At 36.0% G+C, this 13,867-nt stretch overlaps 1 protein-coding gene across 2 annotated transcripts in view; it reads right to left on the bottom strand.

The window, feature by feature from the left end:
* LOC129373594 (rho GTPase-activating protein 26-like) overlaps positions 1-13,867 on the bottom strand; it is a 76,893-nt gene that overhangs the window by 60,583 nt on the left and 2,443 nt on the right. The window contains exons 1-2 of one of the 2 annotated variants that reach the window (XM_055051605.1): positions 6,629-6,907; positions 6,270-6,437 (exon numbers count right to left, since the gene is read on the bottom strand). In XM_055051605.1, the coding sequence (XP_054907580.1) occupies positions 6,270-6,423 (154 nt within the window). In that variant the 5' untranslated portion in view covers positions 6,424-6,437; positions 6,629-6,907. Of the gene's footprint in view, positions 1-6,269; positions 6,438-6,628; positions 6,908-13,867 lie in introns of those variants that run through there. The other variant, XM_055051606.1, reaches the window with a different exon arrangement.

Below are 13,867 nucleotides of genomic sequence, written 5' to 3'. Positions count from 1 at the left end.
TATATATCTATGAAAAGAACAAAAGAATGAACATAAACATATTCTCTTCATCCAGATCTGGAGGTCTGGAGCAAAACTGCAGACAAAATGATAAATATGTACAAAAAGTGAAAATATGGACGCTATTCTCCCGTGTGACACGTTCAGAATTCAGATTTAGGGACACCACAGCTCAATTTTCTGCCCCCATTCTTTTCATTGCTTCACTCAGATCCACAACCTAGATAGCTCCGCTCAGATCTCCTCCATGAGCAGCATGAATGACAACAACACCCTCTCTTCTTCTTTTCTTTCCCAGAGACACTTTTTCTTCCTTTAGCCCAGCGGCACATACTCCGCCTTTTCTCCGAACATTTTAAAAAGAGGTTCACTCAGGCTCTGTTAGAGAATTAGTTTTGGTGTTTTGTGTTTGTATGTCTATGACCCTCATCTATCAGTCTTGTTGACAGCTGAGCCACTGAATGACTCCCATTGCCTTTCCTACAGCCCTCCAACAACAGTGTGGGTGGCTACAGATATGTAAAGACAGAGTTACAGAAAAAAAGCAAAGAATCAGAGAAACTTGCAGCACCGCGGTGTGTTTCAGGGAATTTCCACCTCTCCTTTTCTAGGACCATTACACACAAGCCCTCAGTCATCCAGCAGCTTGTTTGTGAGGTTGTTATGACCACTTTAAGATCTTATTTGATGTTAAGTAATTGCTTCAAAGCAGTACCACTATCAAGACGATGATGGATGGGAAGATGTTCTTAAACCAGTGCCAAAGCACACAGCACATGCCTGGGCAATGCATGGGCTTTAGAGGATCAAGCCCCAGGTCAGGTCAGTCTTACTATGGAACCATGGGCTGAGGGAGTTGTTGTCTCAAAATGTTCAGCCTGTATTGTCCCCGTGGGTAAATATAATCCAAAATGTGTTTTTTTGTTTGTTTTTTTTTTTTGGGAGGGGGGGTTGTTAGCGGTGTTGTTAAAAAATAAACAGGAAAAAGGCCATGACTTCAAGTTTTTAGCATCTTTCCATCTTGACCAATTCAAGCACTATTTGTTGGTCCAACAAATTTCTGCCAAATATATGTAACCATGGAGGAACACTGCTGTTTTTCTTTGCACTTATCCTCATGACTAAACACAATAAAAACTGCATTAACACATTTATGCCAGTGTTTGACATAAAAATTTTGGTTTTTTGTATAAAACAAATGCTTTAAAAAATCAAAATTTCAGTCAGAATTTTGCAAGATAAAAACTCAATTTCAAGAATGTTGTTGACATCAATATCAAAGAAAAGAAGTCTGAGAGATGCTTTCTGACAGACTGAAAACATTCCAACCTTTTGAGTTTTGTAAAGTCATGTAAACTCAGTTTCTTGTTTCCAAAAGGCACCAGAATGTCAGGCTGGTAATTAGGGTTTATTTGGCCGATTAAGTCGTGTCATGTTCGAGGTGGAGTAGTGATCTACACATTTACAACCTCCATAATGACAAGCTGTGTTTGTCAGTCTGTCAACACATAGACATGCAAGTACATATTAATACAAAACTTTCATACATGTAGAAATTTTTTTATTTACATTTTTGAATGTTTAAAAATTCTTAACTCAAGAGCCTGAGTTTGTGTGCTGACAACTTGTGACAAGCTACCCTCTGTAGCTGCAACAGTAAAGCAACCAGTTCAACCCACAGAAACAGGATGGAGCTGCTATATATGTGCAGTGGATGAATGTGTGAAATTAGGCTGCATTCAAAAAGTCACACTCATGAGTAATGACTTGTCAAAACAGCTTTTTAAAGAAGTTTCATGTTTCTCATCATACTTGACACTTATCTGCAATAATCTTTGGTAACAAAACCCAAGGAGGCAGCGCCATCACTCTAAAAGCTTATCTTTTACAGGCTTTTTACTACTTTATGTTTCTCTCTTCTAGAAAAAAGTTTACTTTGTAAATTCCTATAGAGGTTCAAGTCTATAAAATAATAAATAATATATTTCTATGGTTTCTGCACAATTCAAAACATTTATAACAGCAGTTTGACCTTACAAAATGTTTTGTGATCTTAACAGAAAACATGTTAATCAATTGAACATAGAGCAGAAGTACTATGCTTTATGGCACATGGTAATAGTCGGTTCCAGTTTTTAAATGTTTAATTCAGAATAAAAACACAAGTGAAAGCCTTCATAGACACAAGAAACTGTCCTTCGCTATTTAAATAGTCATGTATCTGCTCAGTGGCAGAGGAGGTGGAGGTGTAAGAAGTCAGACTGGCTCCAACATCTTGCAGAAGGACCTCAAGAAATCAGATCATCCTTTGTGTGGTCCAGCTTTTTGGTACAAAACAAGTATAGTGTTTAATAGCTGCAAACTAAACTGAGCAGATTGGTAGTGACAGAGCATTCATGCTACTTTAACAAAGCATGGCACAGCTGTTGCTGATATAACGGGTTAAAAGTTCAAGTTGCACATAAAGAAAGAAACATAGAGGCAAGATTTCCATTTACTGGATCTCAACTATAACATTGTTTACAAGTTTTACAAGTACAAGACTCTAATCACTGAAAAAGGCCTTCTGTAGTCTGATGCAGGCCTCATTGCTGAGCTGCAGTTGGTTCATGAGACTCAAGTCCCAAATTTTGGGTTTTGGTCAAGAACTGAGTCTTGAAACATAAGCTGAATATAAAGTTGTTTGGAACTTTTGCAACTTAAAAATTACTTGAGTCTGAGAATTTTTATGTTACTATATTTAATGAGGAAGCAACTACTGACATAGAAAATCTCTGTTTTAAAAGTGATCTGAACAGAAAAATATATAGTAATGTTGGCTGTGCAGTGAATGGTGTTGAGCTAGTCCCTTCTGAGTCTAAAGCAACATCCCACAACTCCAGTTGTTTCTTTTATTAAATTAACAGGAGCAAAGTAATGTGAATGTGAAGATATAACATGAACCACTTAAACGGTCCAAATGTCATCTGTGTGTCATACAATATTTTGAAATTTTGAAAACTTCATTTGTCTAATGAACTTTATGAGTTTTGCCAATAGTTCTCTGGCAACACATTGCATGAGAAAACAGTCCCTCGTTCCAGTCTCTCATTATCCTCACAGTCCCTCAAAATAAAATCCACTTCACAAACTCTGAAGTAAATCCAGCTGACTTAAAGCAAACAGATGAGTAACATTGGCATAAAACAAAGAACATTACATTTTTAATGTGATTTTAAATGTGATTTTCTGACACTAGTGATATTCTAGGATTTGGTCACTCCAAAAAAACAAGGTCACTTCACAATAAACCACAGGATTATTTTTCCATAATATTTATTAAAGTAGCTTTTAAAATTGAAAATATGCTGCAATTCAGGAGAATGCTAACTGTCGCTACAGTTTTATATCAAATCAATCAATCAATCAAATTTTATTTGTATAGCACATTTCAGCAGCAAGGCATTTCAAAGTACTTTAAATCATGAACACAAAAACAACATAGAATCAACAATCAAAACATGACATTAAGTCAAATGCCATCATTAAATTCGTAATTGATTACGTTTTAAATACAACTCCAATAACCGGTGGGTTTTTAGTCGATATTTAAAGGAAGTCAGTGTTTCAGCTGCTTGACAGTTTTCTGGAAGTTTGTTCCAGATTTGTGGTGCATAGAAGCTGAATGCTGCTTCTCTGCATGCAAACAGTGAGGCAGGAAAGCGCTAGCTGCTAGTTGTATAAACCTTATAAAGCTAGTAGCAACAGTAGTTCTCTTTGGGAATGTCACCGCAGAATCTGTCCTGGAGGCACAATCCATACTGTTAGCTCATTTTCTTAAGTGCTAAAAGAATATTATGTAAAGAGAATAACAAAACATAAATATAAGAGGGTTTAATCGCATTTTGCTAGACAGCTTTGACTGCTATTTTCTGAAGGAAACACCCTGGACAGGTCGCTGGTTGTAGTGGAAGCTGAAAGTAGATCCTATAAACTCTGACTCTGAAAACGGAACAGTAAAGGACTTTGAAATCAAAACACAGAAAACATTAAATGATCAATATGTTATTATTAGATAATGAATTGATGACAATAGTGTAAAGTAAAGAAGGTATTCATATCAATAGAGATAATGTTTTTACAAAGTAATTCATGTAAAGTATTAGCCCTGCTTCACATCGTGTTATATAAAAATAAAAGCAATGACTGAGTTTCATATGAGACATTTGTATTTATTCAAATGCACTTTTCCAGAGTGACAGCACTGTTTTATTTTCATTTCTTCCACAACAGTCACTGAATTATCAACTCATACACAAATATCAAAACAAGTGCAGCAAAAATATTAAAATCATGCTGCAATTTTCCTGAAAATTAAAACGTGAAGTTTTTGAAAATAATATTCAACTGTATTTCAGCAATCAGCTTTTATCAGCATAAAGCGGACAGCACAGCCATTAGCATACCAACATAAATGCCAGCACTCATCAGTTCAGATGAAAGCGAACAGTCTCCCTGAATGCCCCGTAATAATACAAGCCGAAAGGGACAAACGTGCTGACAGCTTGAGAGCACACTATGCACTGTACAGTCAAATCAGCCTGATCTCAACTGTTCCTGTTATGTCCGTCATCAGTAACACGTACAGGAACAAACTCATTGGCACAATTGATGTGTTGATGTGCAAAAACCCTAAAAATCTGCTTTACAGCTTAAGTAGCATAATATAACTTAGAAAATATATAAAGTTTTAACTGTTAAATCAGATCATCCTTAAAGTAAGTATGTTCATTGTCAATTGGGAGAAAAAGTCTCAGCTTATAGTAAGAGAATTGAACAAAAACTGACACCAAGTTTTATATCAGCCAGGAAACGTAATCTGATCGGATAAATCCATTTATATGTTAGCATTAGAAATGTAAACATGAAAAGCTTGTCAAAAACAGTTATGAAGTTAGATGTTGCACATGTTGCATGTCACGGTCTCAATCACTTTTATTCACCTAACACTGTTTTAAAACATTTAATAACATACAAGCAGGATAACTGTTAAGCATCAGACTGCAGGCTAGCTTTGTGAGCAGATAGCCTGACTAATTAACCTACTAATACCAGCGTGTTTTACTTGTGTTACTCTAAAAGCATAATAGCAAAAGGCTATAATAAGTATCTAAATCAAATGAAATCAGACTTCTGTTGCGATTTTAGTAGGACACTCAAAGATGCTTTACATGAAATCAGTCATTTCCATTTACGCATACATTCACAGACTGATGATTATAGCCATAGCTATGATCTGGTAGATGTGGCTACCAGATTGTACCCACATCTACCGCCTTCACCCACTAAAAGTATTTACTCAAGTAAGTACTAAAAATGGTTGGTTAGGCCTGCCATAAAACTTGAACTAGGAAAATGTTGGAAAATATTATAAAAATGTTAGATAATATGAAAATAGAATAATGGATAACATATTAGGAGCAGTGATAGAAGTATCAAACAATACCTAAAAGAAATTTGATTTTGTAATTTAATGCCAGTGTCTTTAAAAATCCTGCTCTTGCTGAAATGAATCGTTTAACAACATTTTTAGCAGTATTTCACTGAGAAGTAGCTGGTGTAATGAGCTCAGCTGACCTGCAGTTCCACCGGGTGTTAGCCAATTGTTGCTGGCTAGTCTGAAGGAGCTAACTGGGAGATTTGTGGGGTGGAGGTTTGGATTGCAGCACCCAGGAGGCATTGTGTCTCAAAGGTGGAGCTCGGTCCACCCAGACGTTTTGTACAACTTTATGGTTGCCATTGGATATTAAAGGATTTCTCAAATAAGCATTAAAGAATCAAGGAGGAGTTTTTGATGAGTGAATAACATCACAACATGATGTAAAGCTCATAAAAGTTAATTTTACAAAATATAACCCTTTTAACTAAAAGCAAAGTTACCCATTGTTTTACATTTCAATATACATTACAAAAAAATCACCATGGAAATCCGTACCAGACTGTAGCTAGCTCTTCTAACTTTGTTATATGAGCAGATAAATTGCTGGGAATAAATATTAATATTACATATTGATGTTCTCCTAGACTGGCTTAATATGCTACAAAACAAATTAATATTTCAATAATTTTTACCAAGGTTACAATAGACGCAAGTATGCTTGTTTATAAATGACATGCGCGCTGTCAGGAACCTTTTGGACATGTGTTTTTGTTTATTTCTTTGCTTTAAATCAGCTGTTTCCATCAGTCCCGTTCAAACTGCACACGTACACCTGTCCAGCTTTACTTACATTTCAGAGCCTGGATCAGCGCTTTGCCGTCTTTAATCAGCTCCTTGATGAACTTGTTGGTTTTGTCCAGCTCCAGTTCGTGGGACTTGAGCCTGTCCCTGAACTGCGGGCTGTCCAGGTAGCAGTCGCTAAACTCCAGAGCGGGTAGTCCCATCTTCTACTGATCCTCTAACCAAAGAAACAAAAAACAACTCGGAACCAGCGGAGAAAAGAGGAAAAAGAAGTGAAGCAGGAGGGTGGGAGCTAACACTACTACTTCTACTGCCTCCGCAATGATGGAAAATACAATTGCAACATGTAAAACAGCAGTTCCAGGAAGCTGTCCCTACATAACCCTATTTATTTTGAATTGTACGCACCAGCAGGAGCTCTCTTATTTATCCAACAAAATAAAATAAAATGAAATAAAACGTCCCAGATAAAGGAGCTTGGTGCGCTGAAACGCAAAGGTATCCAGTCTCAGGTAAAACTGGTGCTACATTCCTCTCGACCAGGACGTTTTGATTTAAAAAAAAAAGCTTCCCAGAAGGGATGAAGGGAGAGGAAAAAAAACAAAGCTCTGCTCCAGCTCCCAGCAGCTCCTACCGTGGAGCTACACGTTCTCTACTGGGCGGCTTTAAAACAAGCCCGTTCAGAATCAGCACATCCCCGCAGACGACCAGAAACCTACTCCAACGCGGATAATCCCCCGATTGACGTCCATTCTGTCCAATGGGACACATGGAATGGAGAGCGTCACCAATGGGGCGGGCGCACGTGGGATTCTCCGAAGCGCAGATAATAAAAATATAAAGAGCACTCACTCTGGTCAAGTTTTTGAATACGATTTTATAAGCGATTTTACTGTACACCATTCTTTTGATTATCCACTCCCCTACTTTTCAGACTTTTCCACTAAGGCAGTTCATTGTTGAACTTACTATAAATGTTGTGTTACGCCAAAAGGACAATTGTGGGTGGGTGGTTTGATTGTTTAGCTATTGTAAACTATAGTTTAATAAAGATATTTAACAATAACAACATTCTGTGTGCTCATGCCACTGGTGACATCACATAAGAGATAAAACATCTGATTGTGGTTGTTTTGACTAATTTGCTATTGTTTAGTTTTTCACTTGTTTACTCTAATGCTAAGAGAAAAGTAGGAAAGAGGACTCAGTCTAGATATGTTTCTAGATGTGATTTTATATGACAGATATTTTATTGCATATAACTCACAACATGTAATGGTTTCTCCATCATTAAGCTTTTTTATATAGCTAAAATAATAGAAAAAACAAGTTTCTATGCACATATCCCTCTGATCACATCATATCATTGCTTCAAAGTGCTTTATGCAGGTGCAGTTTTTATTAGTTTTTTTCCTCTTTGCTTGTTGGCACAGACCATCGTGGATTTGGTGTCAAATTCTGGCTTAAAGACCAGGACACCGGGTTCAAACGTCTTTACGTAACATAAAGCTAAAAACCGCTCAAATACAACTTGAGCAATGTAGTTTTTCACTACAAAAGCGGCTGTAGTAAAGCCAACTGTTCATCTTAATATTCTTGCAGAAATCTATTCATCGTGACCCACTGTATTACTCTTTTATTGCCAGTGTATATTTATTCACAGAATGGTCATTTTAATAATTAGTTTCAACTGCTCCAATGAGCTGAACGGGAACCCAAAACAGTTAAAATGCATTCATGTAGAAGACATATAAAGGAAATATGTTTTCATAAATTTGGAACAAACTTCCAGACAACTGTAAAACAGTGGAAACCCTGACTTCTTTTAAATCGCAACTAAAAACACACCTGTTTAGAGTTTCATTTGAAATGTAATATGTAACAATGTACTGTCTATTATATGTTGCATGACTTTGTATTCTTGTGTTTATGATGTAAAGCACTTTGAAATGCCTTGCTGAAATGTGCTATACAAATAAAATTTGATTGATTGATTGATTGATAAATATATGCACATATATTTGAGGTGGTTTGTTTCAATTTACATATGATGAAGGGCAAGTTTTAGCTAATTTAATCTGATAGAACATCCTCTTAGGTATAGACGATCTTTGCTTTTAGCGGGACCGGAGCTAACTGGAGCTTTTAGCAAAATACTCCAATGACTTGCCATAGCGGAGAAGACGCTGATGTCATTTCAAAGGAAACAGGGAATTTCTCTGCCTAATGGTTCTAAATCCATCACTTCTAACGCCCTCTCTTGGTAGAATGTAGCACTGCAACTGATATATAAGAGATGATCTTAGATATCAGATTACGATCTGATATCTAAGTTGATAGATTTTTTTTTATTATTCTTATAGTGATAAATAGAACTAATAATAAAGGATATTTTTGTTTGTTAAAATTTTTAATTAGAGGACAGTTTTTTAAATCATTGTGAAATATCCATGATGAACTCTTTGCAGCAGACAGTTTCAAGTCTCCAAAAGCAACAAAACCCCTTTACAAAGACAAAAATTTGACACTGAAAACAAACAAAACAGTTGTGTTTTGCAGTTCTAAGCCACCTGGTCTAAATATGTGTTGTTTGAACTAAGAATATATCATTGTTGATATTATTTCTATAAAAACTAAACCCACACTTTAACCCAGTAAAAAAAAAAGTTTATCTGGCAATAGCTCAGGACAAAAAACCTTCTATAAACACACCCACATCTAACAAGAGTTTAGACATCATAATTGACCTATCATGCATATTTTTGGACATTGGGGGAAAGCCAGAGTACCAGGCAACAATGCACACTTGAACATGGACAACATGCCAATTTAAGCCCAAGATCTTCTTGTTCCAAAGCAACAATACCAACATCACACAATACACCAAAATAAACAAATTCAAAAACAGAAGCAAACAACATGTTCCTACAAACAGAGAAAACATAGGCTAGTGGTTAACCTTCCCACTGTTGCTGCCTACCAAAATCACTTTGAGAAAACATAAGCGATTCATACGAGAAGTCATTAAAGAACACAGAACAGCATCTAAAGCCAGGCAGGCTTCACTTTCCTCAGATAAAGTCTCCATTCATTGCCAGGTTTTGTAAGATAAAATATATAAATATTCATATTTGCTTCAGTAAACAAGAATCAAAGGAGATCTTTTGTACAGGGAACCAAAATATCCCTTTAGTTAAAATATATGTGACTGTTTAGTTGACTAAAAAGAGTTGAAAGCATGTTTTACACAACGTTAAGACATATCTATATTACTATCAAAAATTCACAGCACTGTGTTGATCATTAATTTTTTGCTTGTCTCACCGACATGTTTCAGATGGTCAAACCATTTTTATAATCAAACAAAGATAGCCAAAGAATATGTATAAAAACCTCATTGCCTCTGACCGAGTTACTGGTTATGCTTTCCAGAGGTGGCAACAACTGTAATATAATTACATAGGGATCCAACTGCAGCAAGTGTTTTTAACAAGATGGCTATATAAGGCCAACTGCCTTGCACTGGAACAGAAGAACTGCCTTAATATAAAGTAGTTCATCAAGCTTCCTCAAAGCTTCACAAGTTTGAATTCCCTTTTTTAATATATGGCACATATGTCATTGACACACGCAGCTTGTTTATGCTTCATGTGTTAAAACAGTTCAAATTTAGAAGCACAGCTTCCTTCCCCAAAATCTGAGAACATTGGCGTCTGGTTGCTCACTCATTTCTCCATCTGCCTCAGTCTGCTCAACTGTTCACCCACACTCAGGAAGTGGTCTGTTATTTGTGTATGTTCGAAAATGCAGTAGGCAGGTTCAAAAACCAGATTTACCCGGTTTGCAATCAGGTACAATACATGCAAACTATATTTAGATTTGGCAGCTGCTGGTCTGAGTCTCTAATAACACACAAGAAAAATTAACTTTAAGTCTGAGGTTTTATTATCCAACACAAGTTTGGTCTTTGATGTACTGCAAGAACTGAAACTTTTTTGCCTTTCTTTATAAAATTAAATTCTATGCACAAACAGGGCTCACAATGCTTAGATGGATAACATAATTAATCTGTGGATGATATCAGGTTCTTCATTTGATTCATCTCAAAATATGTCAGAGACACAGTATATCTTTACAGCATAAATAAAACTCCTAATCAGCATAATTGCAAATGTAACCCTCTCCTTATGTTTTATGGCTATCAAGATGAAGCTAATTAAATATTCAAGGCCTCTTGTCATTTTTTTCTGTCAGTAGCTCCGGTAAGTTTTTATCTTGACTAATAAAACAGACTGAAACAATTGCTAAGCAATTGACTTATGGTCTATTTCTGACTTTTATTTCGCAAGTGAGGCTCCTCTTTGAACATGCTAACTATGTCTTAAAATTAAGTTTTTAATCCACATATCAAAATTATATTCCTATGTAGGAAATAGTTTTCTCTCTTTCTTTTTTGCAAACACAAAACACAAAAATGTCAGATTCTGGATTTGACAGCTTTAAGTCATCTCAATTTCTCTTCCTTCTTCATTATAAGCACCTCACAAAACATCCTTGACACTTGGTCATCTTACAATTTATGGGATTTCACAGAAACTATCAAATGGTCAGGTGGAAGAAAAACAAAGCATGACTTTGATATATATATATATATGTTTTGCCTCTTCTTGCAAATAAAAACTGAAGTGGGTTAAATGCATTTGCATTACTCAGACCTTTTTACTTTGATTACTTTCATTTACAGTTTGCCACAAACTATATAGGAAACAACACAAACATGTGGAAGAAGACTCAGATCAGAATTTGTTTGGCCAACCTGGAAACCACTATTTTCCCCTTCTGACATACAAGACTACTGGTAAGGCTGTGTAATCATTTAATTCTTAACTTGCTAAACTTTACAACCTTTATTCTCCTTAAACTTTATACTCTATGAGAGGAAAAGGCCGCTTTCTCGGTTAGGTTTCACTTTCACCTCTGCTTTGATTTGTTTCATATGGTGTATCTAGTACTGAATTATTGTAATTAATTATAAAAGTTTATTGATGTATTGTCATAAATAAATGTTGGAGATTTATATATTTATATTGTTTTAATGTATAAATCAATATAAATGTATAAATTTATATGCAACTATACGCATTTTTTAGGATGCCTGTTCTGCCACCTGCTGGTTCAAAAACGTAACGTGCACATCCACACCGGAAGTAATGTGACACACACACACAGAGGTAACTAGTGTTACCTCTTTTGGATAAAGTAACTCCCGTGAGTCTGTTGTTCTAGCAATCCAGCAGTTTCTGATTATTGATTATAGGAAAGGCTGCACCAGTCCTTACTTTAAATATGAATGGTTTTATTATTATTATTATTATTATTATTAAAGCACTCTCAATGTTTGTAGTCACATCCTTACTATCACAGCTTTTTAATATTTTTTTTCTGAAGCTGGTGAAAATCAGCCCCAAACTCAAATTCTGCCAACGGCCCTGAACAAAACTGGGTCGAATTTGCAAATTATTTTCCTGATGTGACACAAGATTTTCATTATTGCTGTTTCTTTTCTTAATTTCCTCTCATTTAAAACATAATTTATAATGCATAAATTTGAGCGGCAAAGTGATTTAATGCCTAATGTCTGCAGGCATGTGAAGTCAATTATTACCTTGTAATGCGACCCAATCCCATAGGAGAGAGCCCATAAAGGATTCTAGAAGGGAACTGCAGTCATCTCTTTTATCAAATGTTTATAGTTGCATTAGTCTCAGGCATTAGTGCTCAGTTAGAAAGCTTTTTTGTTTTCCAGATTTTGGCTCAGCACTGTGTCCTGGATGCCTGTGTCACTCTTTCTCAGCCCCTCTCTGTGGTCTGAGAGGATAATTTTAGTCCTGACGCTGGCTTGTTAAAATGAGTCCTCTGATGCTGTTGGAGGGCCGGCGATATTAGTGAGATAAGGACTGAGAACAAATACAAATTAATATATAAAAAGCAGACACTTCTCAAGAGCACGGAAGGATAACAAACTTGTTTCAACCAAACTACAAGAAAAAGAAAGGAGGACATGTTGGCACTCACGTGACTTTCCCACAGGTACGTGACAGATGATTGTTACAGAGTGAGAATGTGATTAGAAATAAGAGTTTTGGATTACCAAACTTTTTATCTACTGATGTCGATGTAGACTCTGTCACCCAAGTCAAAATAAAGCTGGATGTCTAAGCAAAGGGTAACTTAGTGTTTCGAGTTCATGAAGGCATTTCACCTTTTATTTTTCAGGTCCAGCAGGCTGATGTGGAGATAAGGCACTGATATTTCTCAAACAACTAAACCCAGATAAAGTTTCCTCTTCTTTTAGTTTTTGGGATTTGGGCAACCATATTAAAAAATTAGCAACAAAGAAATTAAATCTTTATCAATTACAGGATAAAAGAAAAATATTAAGTACTTTACACTACATTTGAACACAGAAACAAGATATTTCTGAGCATAGATGAAAAAACATTTCTCTTTAGTCTGAGAAAAATGTTTACTATTTTGTAATTTCTCTTCAAATTATGGCTTTACGTAAAGGCGCAAGTGTCAGGAAAAATGTAGCCAGAAGAGCTTAGCTATATTTTCGGTTAGCAAAATTCACTATAATTGATAAATATCACAGTATATGAGGAACAGCTTTTGTGATTTACTAAAATTATTTATCGAGTTCTGAGTTTTACATCAAGAGAACCTGGTATCTTAACAGCCGACTCCATACTTTTGAGAGCCATTGTAGAAGTTTAAAACCTGCTTCTTCAGATGATTGAAGGCTGAACAAAACACATCTGTTTCCATAAACAGCTTTTTGAACTTTCCTCCACTTTACATCAAACATCTTTACACCACTTGAAGCCAAAAGCCCCCTGACCTCATCAACATACACGCAGGTTGAAGCTCTCCTCCCACACGTCGGCATCCTGACTGGGTCGTCGGTTGGACTTTTGACGTCATCACCAGCTGCTACTCTGTCCAAAGGTCCTGGTCTGGCAGCACTTATGTTAAATATCCCATGTTAATGCGCCTCAGGTCCTGTTTCGGGGAAAACCTCCTTGGTGAAGGGGTAGGCTTCACATTCCTTTTGTGGCTCTGGCCTTTCATTCTTTCTTCTTTCCCCACTTCCCTGCTTTCCTTTCTTCCAAGACATTTTTCAAAATGCAGAATGTCTTGGCTCTGACGAAGCAATACCTGAATACCTGATTCTTTCTTTTACAAGTCGTAATAAAGAACCAGAGTTGTTGGAGTAACACTGCCAGACTGGATCAACAACCATGTTTTTTGTTCTTACAGGACAAAGTTCTTGATAGCTGCTGCTCTGGGATTTTTGTTCTCCAGGATAAATAAAAAGAAAGTGAGCCCCAACTATTTGTATTTGGCGTACGCATTTGCACTGGATAAATTCTTGAGGAAAAGATATGGTAAGACAAGAAACCGTGGCCTTTAAACAGGATAAAGAATGTAGGGTGTTTTAGCAACATCCATGCAAAACTCTGGATTAGTAAGCCATCTGGTCTGTTTAAGCTATTTATTCTTTATTATTTTATTACTTTGAATTTTGTTAAAATGTATTCGTAGTTTAATTTATATATTTTGAATTATTTACTGTTTATTTTTACA

Source organism: Poeciliopsis prolifica, unplaced genomic scaffold (genome assembly GCF_027474105.1).
Source record: "Poeciliopsis prolifica strain line A6 unplaced genomic scaffold, Auburn_PproV2 SCAFFOLD033, whole genome shotgun sequence".
NCBI lineage: Eukaryota > Metazoa > Chordata > Actinopteri > Cyprinodontiformes > Poeciliidae > Poeciliopsis > Poeciliopsis prolifica.
Note: the sequence above shows the minus strand (reverse complement) of the source record. Positions and strands in the feature narration are given on the sequence as shown.